Below are 16,049 nucleotides of genomic sequence, written 5' to 3'. Positions count from 1 at the left end.
CAGGAATTGAATGCACTTAAAGCAACTTCTAGGACTGCACAAAATCATACTGCACAGAATCATACCAAATTCTCACCACTGCCTCAAAGGATAATACCACCTAAGAATAGATGGTTCACATTAGGCTCAGGCAGGCTTCGTTATGTGACACAGAAGCATCCGCCCTCACAAGTTTTGCCCCTACAGAATTCTTTTGCTCCACTACAGCACTGTGATGCTCCTGAAAATAAAACTGAGGCGGAAGAAAAAGAAAAAGCAAAGAAGGTGGAACAAAAAGATATGAAGGTACCCAAAGAGAAAAGACACCCCCAAATCACTAAAACCGAAACACATACTTGGAAATGTAGATGGAAAGTGATGACCACAAATGCTCTCAGTCTAAGCAATAAAGTTCATGACCTTCATGCCCTAATCTTGGAGGCAGACTTGGACATAGTTGCAATCACAGAGACATGGCTCAATGGTTCCCATGAATGGGATGCAAACATACCAGGCTATAACCTTTTTAGGAAGGATAGAAAGGGGCGTAAAGGTGGAGGAGTAGCTCTGTATGTGAGAAATAATATCACAGCGACTGAAATGACAGGGAACTGGGGAAAGGAAGAAGCGATATGGATCACCTTAAAAAGAGAGGATAGAACTTCTGTCCATGTGGGTGTTGTCTACAGACCCCCGACACAATTGGCGGACCTAGATAAAGATCTGATCGCTGATATTCAAAAGTTGGGGAAGAAAAGAGAGGTGCTGTTGTTGGGAGATTTCAATCTGCCGGATGTAGATTGGAAGGTTCCGTCTGCGGAATCGGAAAGAAGTAGAGAGATCGTGGATGCTTTTCAAAGTGCTTTGCTCAGACAAATGGTGTCAGAACCCACGAGGGAGGGAGCGACGCTAGATCTGGTACTCACAAATGGGGATAATGTGTCAAATGTCCGAGTGGGTGCCCACCTGGGCGGCAGTGACCATCAAACGGTTTGGTTTGATATGACGGCTGAAGAGGAGGGTGGCCACTCAAAACTCAAAGTCCTGGATTTCAAACATGCTGACTTTAGTAAAATGGGGGAATACCTGAGGAAGGAGCTGATGGGATGGGAGGAAATATAAGAAGTGGAAGGACAGTGGTCCAGGCTGAAAGAAGCTATAAATAGGGCCACGAACCTTTATGTAAGGAAAGTAAATAAAAGCAAGAGAAAAAGGAAACCAATATGGTTCTCCAAGCAAGTGGCTGAGAAAATAAAGGCTAAAGAGTTGGCGTTCCAGAAATACAAAAAAACTCAAGAAAAGGGACACGAGGAGGAATACCGGATGAAACTGAAAGAAGCCAAGAGAGAGATACGTCTGGCGAAAGCGCAAACGGAAGAACAAATGGCTAAAAATGTAAGGAGGGGTGGCAAGAGTTTCTTCAGGTATATTAGTGAAAGGAGAATGACTAAAAAGGGAATTGTGAGACTAAAAGATACTGCGAACCGCTATGTGGATAATGATGAAGAAAAAGCAAATTTGCTAAATAGATACTTCTGTTCTGTTTTCACAGAAGAAAATCCTGGAGAAGGACCGCGATGGACTGCAAAAAGTACAAATGAGATTGAAGTGGATAGAGCACCGTTCACGGAAGAGAGTGTGTATGAACAACTTGCAAAGCTAAAGGTGGACAAAGCCATGGAACCAGATGGGATCCACCCTAGGATATTGAAGGAGCTCAGAGAGGTTCTGGCGGGTCCACTTAAAGATTTCTTTAATAAATCCTTGGAAACGGGAGAGGTTACGAGGGATTGGAGATCGGCGGATGTGGTCCCTCTTCACAAAAGTGGTGATAGGGAAGAAGCTGGAAACTACAGGCCGGTAAGCCTCACTTCGGTTATTGGAAAAGTAATGGAAGCGATGCTGAAGGAAAGGATAGTGAATTTCCTGGAAGCCAATAAGTTGCAAGATCCGAGACAACATGGATTTACCAAAGGGAAATCGTGCCAAACGAACCTCATTGAATTCTTTGATTGGGTGACAGGAGAATTGAATCAGGGACGAGCTATGGACGTAATCTACTTAGATTTCAGCAAAGCTTTTGACACAGTTCCCCACAGGAGGCTCTTAAATAAACTGGATGGGCTGAAGATAGGACCCGAAGTGGTGAACTGGATTAGGAACTGGTTGACGGACAGACGCCAGAGGGTGGTGGTGAATGGAATTCGCTCGGAGGAGCGAAAGGTAAGTAGTGGAGTGCCTCAAGGATCGGTGCTGGGGCCGATTCTGTTCAATATATTTGTGAGTGACATTGCCAAAGAGTTAGAAGGTAAAGTTTGCCTATTTGCGGATGATACTTAGATCTGCAACAGAGTGGACACCCCGGAGGGAGTGGAAAACATGAAAAAGGACCTACAGAAGCTAGAAGAATGGTCTAAGGTTTGGCAATTAAAATTCAATGCGAAGAAATGCAAAGTGATGCACTTAGGGAGTAGAAATCCACGGGAGGCGGGGAGAGTCTGATAGGTACGGATGGGGAGAGGGATCTTGGGGTGATAGTATCTGAGGATTTGAAGGCGACAAAACAGTGTGACAAGGCGGTGGCCCTAGCTAGAAGGTTGTTAGGCTGTATAGAGAGAGGTGTGACCAGCAGAAGAAAGGGGGTGTTGATGCCCCTGTATAAGTCGTTGGTGAGGCCCCACCTGGAGTATTGTGTTCAATTCTGGAGGCCGTATCTTGTTAAGGATGTAAAAAGAATTGAAGCGGTGCAAAGAAAAGCTACGAGAATGGTATGGGATTTGCGTTACAAGACGTATGAGGAGAGACTTGCGGACCTGAACATGTACACTCTGGAGGAAAGGAGAAACAGGGGTGATATGATACAGACGTTCAAATATTTGAAAGGTATTAATCTGCAAACAAACCTTTTCCGGAGATGCGAAGGCAGTAGAACGAGAGGACATGAAATGAGATTGAAGGGGGGCAGACTCAAGAAAAATGTCAGGAAGTATTTTTTCACGGAGAGAGTAGTGGATGCTTGGAATGCCCTCCCGCGGGAGGTGGTGGAAACGAAAACGGTAACGGAATTCAAACATGCGTGGGATAAACATAAAGGAATTCTGCTCAGAAGGAATGGATCCTAAGGAGCTTAGACGAGATTGGGTGGCAAAGCCGGTGGCGGGAGACGGAGATGGTGCTGGGCAGACTTATACGGTCTGTGCCACAGCCGATGGTGGGAGGCGGGACTGGTGGTTTGGAGGCGGGGATAGTGCTGGGCTGACTTATACGGTCTGTGCCAGAACCGGTGGTGGGAGGCGGGGATAGTGCTGGGCAGACTTATACGGTGTGTGCCAGAACCGGTGGTGGGAGGCGGGGCTGGTGGTTGGGAGGCGGGGATAGTGCTGGGCAGACTTATACGGTGTGTGCCCGGAAAAGGACAGGTACAAATCAAGGTAAGATACACAAAAAGTAGCACATGTGAGTTTATCTTGTTGGGCAGACTGGATGGACCGCGCAGGTCTTTTTCTGCCGTCATCTACTATGTTACTAAGTATTTACACTAGGTTTTTAGTGGCGTAAATGGCCGCGCCTAAATGTATGTAAGTTCCTGCCTATGTGCCTATTCCAATGTGCCTACATTTTAGACGCCATTTACTGAATCCAGCCCTAAGTGCACATTAGGGCTTAACCCCTTTAGTAAAAGGATCCCATAATAAGGTGCCCTGCGTATATTAGCACACTTTGTATCTCATTATGCCTCCTGTAGTAACCTAAATTAACCCGTGTTACTGTAAGGTAACACAAATTATTGCCATTAAATGTGTTAAGTGGCAAATAACACACATTATTGCCTTAATGCAACTTAGTAACTATCCCCTTAAGTATCATAACCAACACCTTGAATTTCACAGAGCTGCAATCAGCAGCCAATGCAGTGCTTAGAACCAAGGTGCGGTATGTTTATATCTCCAACATCTAACTATTATTCTGGCTGCCACTTATTTGACAATTATGATCCAAAAATGTAACAAAATAAATTTTCAGAAAATATGGAGTTAATGCAGCAAATTCTTGGATATAATCAGGAGCCCACACTACGCTGTTTGCGAGTATCTGATTGCAATTGTTCAGACCCAATCTATCAAAAATTCCAAAAAGGCTAGCAACAAGACCAGTATGATCTCAAAGAAGGAATTAAGCAGACTGGAGGGCTCTATGGTGTTCTGTTTCTGTGTGACATCAAAAATGATGGAGATTTCAAGTGGCCATAGTGACTCCGGATATAGCATAAGCTCGGCATGCTGCCTCTTCACGGAAAGCAGAGTCTTTGCAGCACCGATGACCTTGAAAGGATCGTCTGAAATTGCTCAGCCTCCTCCCCACCTCCTGAGTTCTGATGCACTATTTAAGGCAAGGTGACCGGGCGGAGGCAAGCTATCGCATCATAAACCGGCCTATGTGTGTGCAAAGGCAGGGGTGATCGGAGCATTAGGAATTACTGCACACAACAGCAGCCTCCCTAGCTATGTCAACTGTAGTGTTAACCTGAAACACTAGTCTAGGGCAGGCGGCACGCTATCCGGAATTCCTGAGGCTTTCCAAGCTCTGCTCCAGGGGCTAAGACGCTTCCCTTTTCCTTTAATCACAAGTTTGCAAACTTTAAAGACCAAATCACCAGCTACAAAATTACATATGGTTCTGAAGGTAAAAACAAAAAAAAAGCAGGAGACGCGGGCAGCATCAAACAGATAACATCTCTGGTCACAACTGCCCCACCCCTCTAGTACGTGCACGCTCGCTTTGACTAATGTTTGGTAAAACTCGCGGAAGGAGAAATGAGTGATGTGATGAGTGGGGGTGGGGGGGAGGGTACCGAAGGCGGTCCCCACATTTCACTGCAGTCTGCAGCGGCCGCCGCTTCCTCCTCCTGCGGCCGTGACGTCACAGCGGAATGCAGCCCTGCACGTACGCAGACTCGCAGAGCGGCTCCAGCGTCGCCTGCTGCGTGAGGGAGGATGGTTGGAAGAGACCTGCAGCCGACGACCGGCTTTTAGTAAGGAAACCAGAGTGAGCAAGATCTAAAAAGCCTGCCGGTGACTCTGAGAAACCTAGCTTCAGGGAGGTCTAAAACGACTGCCGGTGGTTCTTACTGAGAGAACTAGCATGAGAGAGCTCTAAAGAGAGACCGCCGCCGGCTCTTACTAAAAGTGCCAGTATGAGGAAGATCTGAAGAGACTACTTGTGGCTCTTACTGAGAAAACTAGCTTGTGGTTGGTCTAAACCCGTATGAGGGAAGTCAAAAGAGAGACTGCCATCAGCTCTTACTGAGAGAACCAGTATGAAGACGATCTAACCAGAGACTGGGCAGCTGTCACTGAGAACATGGTTGAGGAAGGATTTAAAGAGAGTGTAGCAATTTATTATAAAGAGACTGCTGCCAGCTATTACACCAAACCAATGAAGAAGTCTGAAGAAAGAGGGCTGCAGGCTGTTTCTTCACCCCAGTGAGGAAAGGGGGGTGTAAAGAGACTACATCTAGCTATTACATAGTCCTTGCCAGAGAAGGGTGAAAGAGCCTATGGTCAGTTATTTAAATACAAGGAGGGATAGATTTTTTAATAGGCTGAATATGCAACTGTCTGGGGGCAGCAAAACTATTGTCAAAAGTCAGCCCCATTACTGAAAACTGTGATCCTACACCGCCCTAGCTTTTATTTTAAGCCAACAGGCACAACCTTAAGAGGGTACCTCTGGGCCCACCACAACCCATTATTCTAGAGAGATGCAGCTGGCTGCCCCAATGTCTGGGGGCAACAGTATTAAATCTGCCACTAGACATTGGGTAGGCAGGAAAGAGGAGCCAAAGAACTAAAGTCAGCAAGGCTCTTGGGTGGGGGAGGAGGGGGCAGAAGGAACTGGCCCCCTCTTAAGAGGCTAGTCGCTCACAAACAAAAGGATCTAACAGACACATCTTCTAATGAAAGTAGAATAGCTAAGGCAGAAATTCTTTGTTTTTGGTGGCCACATTTGTTTCCTAAAATACTCCATTATCTTTAAGCTTTTTCAAATATAACCACCACAAAGGATAGGGCCTCATCTAGAACATGAGAAGAGGGAGATGAAAAGAATGGAGTCAAACACAAGAAAGAAGAGACCAGATGTACATATCAGATATTACTCATCCACAGAGAATTGTCACTGTAAGAGTCAGTCACTGCTCATCAGGCTTAGTGAAGAGGCCACAGGAAGATCCAGGTTTCATTTAGTTACATCCTTGGTGTAGAGATTCGGCAACTACTACTGAAGAACAGATGAGGGAAGATGCTAGAGACAGCTTTACTGATGAGAAAGGAACATAATAGTACAAAAAAAAAAAACAGACAGGCTTAAGCTTTACAAAAAGTTGTCCTCATGTCCAAAATGAACATATTATTTGGCCTGATTCCTTGGCTGCTACGGCAATACTGCTGAAGGCCTAACATGTCCACCTCTGACATCAAGATGCATGTGTCAAAGGTGGGCATTTAGGGACTTTGGTGACTGTTGTCAAAGGCAGTAAAAATAAAGAGCTGCCCACATGCTACTTAACAGGTGTCACCAGAGGTTTGTACTCACCAGACAAGTAGGAAGGGGGATGCTGAGGGATGGCTGGGAGAGTACTGGGCATTAGAAGAGGATCTCCTGTTCCTCAGACCTCTACCCTAGTCATGGCTCCCAATCTGGCCTTCATGTCAAAATGTTTGCCTACCCCTGCTTGTCCTCCAAAAACTAATACCTCAGTAGACCAGCTAACTTCACAATTTTTGATGTGAGGGTCACATTAGCAAAAAGACTTCAACATAAGAACCAGGACCAGCACTGTATAAGATGCACTTTGCCCAAAGCCCTGGCTAATAATGAAGGGCGAGGGAGTATGTCTCCAATAACGTAACCAGTCCAGCTGCTTTGGCGCAATCAAAGCGATATGTGTAAAAAGAATTAAGTTTGATTCTCCAGACTCTCTTCCTCAGCTAGTGCTGGTGTTGAACACGCAGAGGTCAATGACAGAAACTGGAGATGGCAAGAAGAGGGAAATAGACTGGCATCCAAATTCCAAGGAGATGTAGCCTAATTGGTCAGAACAGCAGTCTGAGAACCAGGAAGCCCTGTTCAAATCCCACTTTAGCTCCTTGTAATCTTGGGCAAGTCACTTAACCATCCATTACCTCAGCTTAGGGGCCCTTTTACAAAGCAAGATGGCCTAACACAGGACATGCTAAAGCATTCCACATCATTCTTCACTAACCGCTGGTAATTTGTTATTTTCTTTGTTTTGTTTTTTTTAACAGGCAGAGAGCAGACATTCCTGCACATCTACATTACCCTGCATTAACTGGTTAGCGCATGGATATCAGGAGCCCTTACCGCCAGGGCTGTGGAGTTGGAAACAATTTTGGGTGGAGTCTGAGTCAGTACAAATGTTCTGACTCCAGCTTCAAAATAAAAAACATTATAATACATTATTTATTTTATTAGGATTTAATTTACCGCTTTTTTGAAGGAATTCACTCAAGGCGGCGTACAGTAAGAATAGATCAAACATGAGCAACAGACAATTACAGCGGTAAAAATATTAGAAAACAATACAAGTATGGCATGGTATACTACTTACAATGTCAACACAATACGTAATAGAACATTATAATTGATAGTGAAGGGTAAGGCAAAGTTGTAACATATAGATAGGTAAGAAAGTAGGAAGAGTGAGAAAGTAAGATGATTGATTTAAAGAAAGTTGCACATGAGGTCAGAGAGATAGTTAAACATTATCTCAGCTAGGGTAGGAGTGGATAAACATGTCCTTCTGCAGTATATGCAGCCCGAGTCACTCCTTGTGTGAGTGAGTGAGACTAACGAGTTAGTTACTTCTTCCATTCAAGGCCTAGTAAAAAGTTATCATGTTAACCTTACATATACATATCTTTGTTCTGGATCTAATAGTATATTTACCAGTACATTAGATCCAGAATGAAAAATTTAAAGCTTAATATCGATAGGAATCAGAGCTGGAGTCGCAGTCAAAGGTTTGATGTACCAACTTCACTGCCCTGCTTACTGTCTACAAAAAAGGAGGCTGTAAGTACTCCTACAGTAATTTTTTAAAAAATGGCCACATGCTAATGGCGACAGTGCATTGCCATTAACGGAAAAAAATAGAAAACGTGGGGTTTTACGGCCCCAGGAAAGACCCACGTAAGGGCACGCTAAGGCCAATTTCTACCACAGCTTAGTAAAGAGAGTAGCCACACTGGGTCAGACCAATGGTCCATCTAGCCCAGTATCCTGTTTCCAACAGTGGCCAAAATCATGGCAACATTCCATTCTACAAATCCCTATATCTTCAGGAATCTTATATGTATGTTTCCACAGGCCAAATACTATTTAGTATTAAAATCATCCTATGTGCTACACTCCAAACCATCAGAGAGACAAGACCATTTATACTTAACTTCAGCCATCATCCCTCACACACCAACAGACAGCCATAATATGGATTAGGAAACTAATATTCCACCTGAAGTTCCAAAGACATGTGGTTTTGTTTATCTTTCTAAAGAAATTTCTAAATAATCACAGAATCACCTAGAGATCCTTTTACCAAGCTGCATTAGGAACTAATATGTGTAACTTAAAGTGGCAGACCATGGGTGAAGCTCAATTTTTTGTTTGAGGGGGCATGTCTGGAGGCAGAGAGTGGACATTCCTGTGCTAATCAGCGCAGCTACATTAGTGCAGAATTACTGCATGAGCCCTTACCACCTACAAAATAGGTGTCCATAAGTGTTCACAGAGTAATTTTTTCAATGGCTGCACAGTAATGTCAACATTAGCACACAGCCAATAATACAATAATAATAATAATAATAATCTCTCTATATAAAACGCACCTCCAACGTTCTAATGAAGCCTCACTTACCCAACATTCTAAAAGTGAAGGGGGTGAGATCGCTTTGTGTCTGCCCCGCCCACGCGTCAAACGTGATGACGTCGAGGGCGGAGCAATGACACTCAACCAATCGCATCGCTCCGCCCTCAACGTCATGCTCCTCCAACGTTCGAATAACACAACTCCTGACGGAAGCGCGCGACCACAATAACAAAGACTTCAAGCCAGCCAGCCGTCTCTGCCCCGCCCTCGCGTCAAACATCATGACGTTGAGGGCGCAAAAAAAAAAAAAAAATCCGGCAGCGAAGCGTCAGGGAAGGAGGCGGCGCTCACGACGTCTAGCCTTCCCTTCCCTGTGTTCCGCCTTCTTCTGACGTCAAGGATGACGTCAAAAGAAGGCGGAACACAGCGAAGGGAAACCTAGACGTCGGGAGCACCGCCTCCTTCCCTGACGCTTCGCTGCCGGAACCGCCACGGAGGTAAATTTAAAAAGAAGAAAAAAAAAACAAAAAGGGATGTTGGGGGGAGAGAAGAGGGTGGCCAGTAAAGTAGAACAATGGGAGCAGGAGGGCAGGGGAGAAACGACAGCATAGATGCGAAGCGGGGGGGCATGGATGCGAAGGGGGGGAGAGGGCCAGGCTGGGACATGGGACATAGAGGAGCATGGATGCGAGGGGGGGTCATGGAAGGGAGAGAGGGGACTTGCTGGAAAAGGATGAATGGAGGCGGCAGGGGACAGAGGAGCATGGATGGGCTTGGATTGGGAGGGCAGGGCTCAGGGAGAGAGGGGAATTGCTGGAAAGGGATGAATGGAGGGGGCAGGGGACAGAGGAGCATGGATGGGCATGGATTGGGAGGGCAGGACTCAGGGAGAGAGGGGAATTGCTGGATAGGGATGAATGGAGGGGACAGATGGGCATGGATGGATATGGATTGCAGGGCAGGCTTCAGGGAGAGAGGGGAATTGCTGGATAGGGATGAATGGAGGGGCCAGGTGACAGAGGAGCATGGATGGGCATGGATTGGAAGGGCAGGACTCAGGGAGGGGGAATTGCTGGATAGGGATGAATGGAGGGGACACATGGGCATGGATGGATATGGATTGCAGGGCAGGGCTCAGGGAGAGAGGGGAATTGCTGGATAGGGATGAATGGAGGGGGCAGGTGACAGAGGAACATGGATGGGCATGGATTGGGAGGGCAGGGCTCAGGGAGAGAGGGGAATTGCTGGAAAGGGATGAATGGAGGGGGCAGGGGACAGAGGAGCATGGATGGGCATGGATTGGGAGAGCAGGGCTCAGGGAGAGAGGGGAATTGCTGGATAGGGATGAATGGAGGGGACACATGGGCATGGATGGATATGGATTGTAGGGCAGGCCTCAGGGAGAGAGGGGAATTGCTGGATAGGGATGAATGCAGGGGACAGGTGACAGAGGAGCATGGATGGGCATGGATTGGGAGGGCAGGGAGAGAGGGGAATTGCTGGAAAAGGATGAATGGAGGGGCAGGGGACAGATGGGCATGGATTGGGAGGGCAGGGCTCACACTCTCTCTCTCTCAAATACAATGTCTTTCTGACTCTCACTCTCACACACTCTGTCTCACACTATATCACATTCACTCTCTATGTGCCACACAGTCACTCACACACTCGCTTGGTCTCATACACTCACTTTCACAGAGAATCTGTGTCTCACACACACTCTCTCTCTCGCCCACACACACACATACACACTCTCTCTCACACTGTGTCTCACATACACACTTGCACACACTCTCATTCTCACACACACACTCTCTCACAAACACACTCACACCCAGACTCACTCTCTCTCTCACAGACTCACACTTTCACTCTGACTCTCAAACAGTCACTCTCACATACACTCTCCCAAACATACACACTCGGAGGAAAACCTTGCTAGCGCCCGTTTCATTTGTGTCAGAAACGGGCCTAGAGATCCTTTTACCAAGCTGCATTAGGAACTAATATGTGTAGCTTAAAGTGGCAGACCATGGGTGAAGCTCAATTTTTTGTTTGAGGGGGCATGTCTGGAGGCAGAGAGTGGACATTCCTGTGCTAATCAGCGCAGCTACATTAGTGCAGAATTACTGCATGAGCCCTTACCACCTACAAAATAGGTGTCCATAAGTGTTCACAGAGTAATTTTTTCAATGGCTGCACAGTAATGTCAACATTAGCACACAGCCAATAATACAATAATAATAATAATAATAATCTACTATAATAAAACGCACCTCCAACATTCTGAAGCTGACTCCCTGGAAGTGAAGCATTTGTAGAGTTCATGCTGCCTGCAACACTGTATCCATCACCTGTACTGACGTCACCGTGCTTCCTGGTTCGTTACAAGCAGCTGTGACCAACCACAACATAGCGGCACGAGACACATGTACCAATGGACTCCCAAGAATACGTTACGCTGCGCCCCCCAGCATCAGTCCATGCCCAACGTCGCCGGTATCAATACTGATGGTAATGGCGCCGCAACCACCCCCCCCCCTGAAATCTACTAGCTGCCTCCCTCACAAACCCCCTCCCAGACACACGACGCACTCTTCCAATGTTGCCGGTATCAATACTGACAGTAATGGCGCCTTAACCACCCCCCCTGAAATCCACTCACCGCCTACCTCACAAACCCCCTCCCACACACACAACGACCCACTCTCCCAACGTCAACGATAATGGTGCTGCAACACACCCCCTGAAATCCAGTCACCGCCTCCCTCACAAACGCCCTCCCACACACAACTACCCACTCTCCCAACGTCACCGGCACCGCAAACAATCTCCCTCCCAGTTTCACGGACCACCCTCACTAACAGTTACAGGGTCCACCCTTGCTCCCTCCCTCCAAGTTACAGGGTCCCCCTTCCCTCACAGCTCAAGGGTCGCAAAATGAAGAAAAAAAAACAAAAACACCCCCCTTCAGGTAAGGGACTAACAAAAAGCAAAGTCAGCACGCAGCTACCTTACCCCCCCCCCCCCCCCTTCTCATAAGGGGTTAGGGAAAGGAAAGTCCACATGCCGCTACCCTCCCCCTTCCCCCACAAAAAAATGGCACTGCAGATTGGTCCTACAACTCACTCCCAACCAAATCAATAACCAAGGCACCACCCCCCCCCCCCCCCCTCCTTCTGGTATGGGGCTAAGGAAAGGGAAGTTAAGGGGAAGAAAGCCAATTGTCCACCCTCAAAACACTCTCACACACAGACGTTGCTACACTCTCCTCCCACCCTCCCACAACATACACAAACTTTACCACCCACATCATACACAAACTCTCCAAGGGACAATCAGCATCTTTGTATCTGACACAGACACACATTCCTTCAACCCCCCCCCCCCCCCCCCCCCCCCCATCATACACACACTGTGCCATGGAGAAACAGCATCACTCTCTCTCTCTCACACCCACACACTCCCCTCCCACCCACCTTAATATACAAACTCTAAAAGGAAAATCAACATCTCTCTCACTCAGACGCAAGCGCACACACATACTCCCCCCAACATCATACACAAACTCTGCCATGATGAATCTAGATCTCTCACTCACACCCATACACACAACCAAACTCCCCACCCCCCACACCAACATACACACACTCTGCCATGGAGAGACAGCATATCTCTCTCTCTCTTACTCACACACACACACTCCCCCCCCCACCCCCCTTAATACACAAACTGTCACAAGGAAATTCAACATCTCTCTCTCTCAATCACCCACACACACCCACAGACCCCCCCCCCCTCAAAAAACACAAACATATACACTGATGCGGAGCAACGCTACCCTCCCCCCACCCCACCCCCAAATGGCACCGCTGATTGGTCATGCAACTCATACACTCCCAACAAAAACAATAACCAAGCCCCCCCCCCCCACACACACACCCCTCCTTCCGGTACAGGGCTAAGGAAAGGGAAGTACAGGGGAAGAAAGGCAACTGTCCCCCATACAAACACACTCACACACAGACGCGGCTAACCTCCCCCCCCCCCCCCCCACATCACACACAAACTCTGCCACCCTCCCCGCCCACCCAACACCCACATCATACACAAACTCTACCAGGGACAATCAGCATCTTTCTGTCATACCTTCCTTCCCCCCCCACCCCCCCCCCCCCCCCCCCCAAACATCATACACACACTGTGCCATGCAGAAACAGCATCTCTCAATCTCACACACACACTCTCTCTCTCTCTCTCTCTCTCTCTCTCTCTCTCTCTCTCTCTCTCTCTCACAGACACACTTGCACCCAGTCTAACTCTCTCTCTCTCACACACACATACTCGCACATTCACTCTCTCTCTCACACACAGTCACTCTCACACACACTCTCTCAAACATACACACTCCGAGGAAAACCTTGCTAGCGCCTGTTTCATGTCGTTGAGAAACGGGCCTTTTTTTACTAGTAAAATAATAAAGAAAAATTGGCCATTTTACTACTGTAGTAAAAAATGGCCTCAGCGCAGGGAAAAACCTATACAAGACCACATTAATCTCCCTATTTACTAAGTCACGCTGTAAAGCCAACACAGCCCATTTACTTTGAATGTACTGTGTCAGCATTGCCACGTGGCAGTCGTAAATGCGGCTTAATAAACGAACGGGAGGAGGGTTAAGGCCAATTTTTGCTGCAGCTTAGTAAAAGGACCCCTTAGATTTTAAGAAATAAACTGGATTTTATTATTATTTTCAGCACAAGATACACCGCAAGTGATCCCTGAGGCGACAATGCAGTTTACAATTTTTGTTATAGGTACTTTGCAGTGAATCTGTGACTTGTTGGATACTCACTCCCTGTTGGCTTTGAATGGGCTGTGTCGGCATTGCCGCAAGGCTTAGTAAATGGGGGGGGGGGGGGGGGGGGTTAGTGATCAAGCAAATTACTTTCTCAAAACAGGTATACAGGTTTTAGGGTTGAATTAATTTTTAGTTACTCTACTGCAGGTCAAACCCCCCTCCCCTCCCCCCAAAAATGCAAAATGTCATGATACCTATGCCAGTTTGTACATCTTTTGACCAATGATTCAATTTCCTGCATCTTCGAAGACAAAAATGTGCAAGCAAGGATATCAAACAGCTTTGTGAATCTTCAGCCAAATATTATGTAAAAAATTAATTACATTCCAGAGCATTTTTGCTTGTGTTTCCTCTCCCCACCCCCCGCCCAGTGGAATGCTTTCCCTTCCCTCTGTTGCAAGAAAATTACATTCCTGAGTACAAGATTACAGCTTCAAAAGTGTAGAAGTAAACTAATTGCCAGTCGTCAAACTTCTTTTTCACTTTAAAGTTAAATCTACCCTAAAAGTGAGAACGTTAATCACAGTGTAGCAGCAGAATCAGACCACACCCCTTCCTTCAAAACAAAGTCCAATTCTAAATAACTAATAAAAGTCTACCTCAATTATAACAGTCATTTAATCTCACCTACGTCTGACACTCCCCAACAGCCGCAGGTCCAAGAATCACCTCTGCTCCAAGCCCTCCCCCCGTTAAAATATTCTTGCAGCTCTTAGTCATACAGCAGAAGCAAAAGAAGTCATTATATTTTTGTGCACATTCACAGCTACACTGCAATGGATTTTTAAAGCATAGAGTAAACCAGTGTGTATAACAAAACACGATCATTAGCCAATCCAAGCTAAGGGCCAAGATTGAACGGTCTTGTGTGTCTTAAGGTATGAAAATGAACTCCGCCTCCGAGTGCTGACAACGTACATGTCACCTAATTTCCTGGGAAATATCTCTCGGGCTTAGCCCAAGGCTGCAGCGCAGCTGCAGTGTTAACGCTATCGAGGGATCGGATGCTGCCCTGCCACCACAGCCAAGTCAGATTTCTAAATAGCAGTCATAAAAGGAAAAAAACACTACTTCTCTCTGGAGGAAAACGAAAGCCGGATGCAACTACTATGCATAACTGCCGTATTACCGAAAGCCAAGAAACCCCGCACTGCAGCAGCACACCCTTCATTTCTGGACGGTCACCTTCTGCCTCATTTTTAGTTTTGCTTTTTTAGATTTTTTTCAAAGCTGAGACCTGATTCAGCAGTGCACACGTTTAGGAATGATGAAAAGAATCCCCGAACGGCTCACCGATTCAGGCGCAGGTGAGCGCGACATCGCTCTGCAGAGCGCAGGGAGGGGAGCCTGGCTCTGAGCTAAATGTTCTGCGGGTAAGCAGCAGCGTCTGCAGCCTAGGCGCTGGGAAAGGTTGGGGGAGCATTCCGGTCCACACAGAGCATCTTGCCACTTACCCTGCGCATCCCCTCCGCTGGTCAGTACCGCGATTGCTTTACCCGTGCCCGAGAGATTCTCAAAAAACTTCTTGTCCGGCTGAGCCATGATGGGTCCCACCTGCAGCCTCACTCGAGGTAAATACCTCGTCCGTTAAACCTTGCTGGTTCCGGAGAGCTGAAGTGCATGAGCAGGAGGGGAAAGGATCGGGCGCCGAGGCCGCTGTCAGGCTGCTTAGCTCCTCCACTTCCGACTCCCACGCACTCTCTAAGCCAGCCAGCAGCAGCAGCGAGCCGGGCCCGGGAGATCTCCCTCCCTTTCCCAGACAAGACTGTCTGCCCGTGACTGACAGTGATTGAAACCAATCCTAAGCGAGGTTCTTCGAGGAGCACCAATCCGGCGTAGCACAGGAGGCGTGTGGGCGGGCCAGGGGACGAGCCGTGGAAGATTCGGGGGGGAGGGGATAGCAGAGAGAACAGTTTGAGGAGTCCGTTAGTGATGGCTAAAGGGTGGAATGAATGACTCAGGAGTTCTGGATCCTCGGTCCTCGGAGGGAAGAAGATGGGGGGGGGGGGGGGGGGGGGGGGGGGGGGGGAGATAATGGGAGGCTTGTCGAACAGCCTCATCTCCAGTTCCTTTACAGACTTTTATTTCTTTTTCCTCACCTTATGATAGGGGGTCACCCAGCATTTTCCAAACATCAGGTTTTTGATTGGGAAAGGAGGACAACCCAATATCTACAACCGGCATCTTTCAGGTCCAAAGTTACTGATGCCATATGAGGCAAAAAGTTGGTCAGGTCATAGCAGGGGCGTAGATTTGGCCCTGGCCCCCCCGCCGCCAACCCCTTTGACCCCCCCTCTGGCGCCAACCTTCCCCCACTGCCGC

The 16,049-nt window shown here is 47.4% G+C and overlaps 1 protein-coding gene across 4 annotated transcripts in view; it reads right to left on the bottom strand.

Annotated features, from left to right (window-relative positions):
• Positions 1-15,469, bottom strand: part of PFKP (phosphofructokinase, platelet) — a 193,550-nt gene extending 178,081 nt beyond the window's left edge. For 3 of the 4 annotated variants that reach the window (XM_030198897.1, XM_030198914.1, XM_030198904.1), the window contains exon 1: positions 15,182-15,469. In XM_030198897.1, the coding sequence (XP_030054757.1) occupies positions 15,182-15,269 (88 nt within the window). In that variant the 5' untranslated portion in view covers positions 15,270-15,469. The remainder of the gene's footprint in view (positions 1-15,181) is intronic. The other variant, XM_030198886.1, reaches the window with a different exon arrangement.
• Positions 15,470-16,049: the final 580 nt, after the last annotated feature.

The sequence above is a fragment of the Microcaecilia unicolor genome, chromosome 1 (genome assembly GCF_901765095.1).
Source record: "Microcaecilia unicolor chromosome 1, aMicUni1.1, whole genome shotgun sequence".
Taxonomy (NCBI): Eukaryota; Metazoa; Chordata; class Amphibia; order Gymnophiona; family Siphonopidae; genus Microcaecilia; species Microcaecilia unicolor.
Note: the sequence above shows the minus strand (reverse complement) of the source record. Positions and strands in the feature narration are given on the sequence as shown.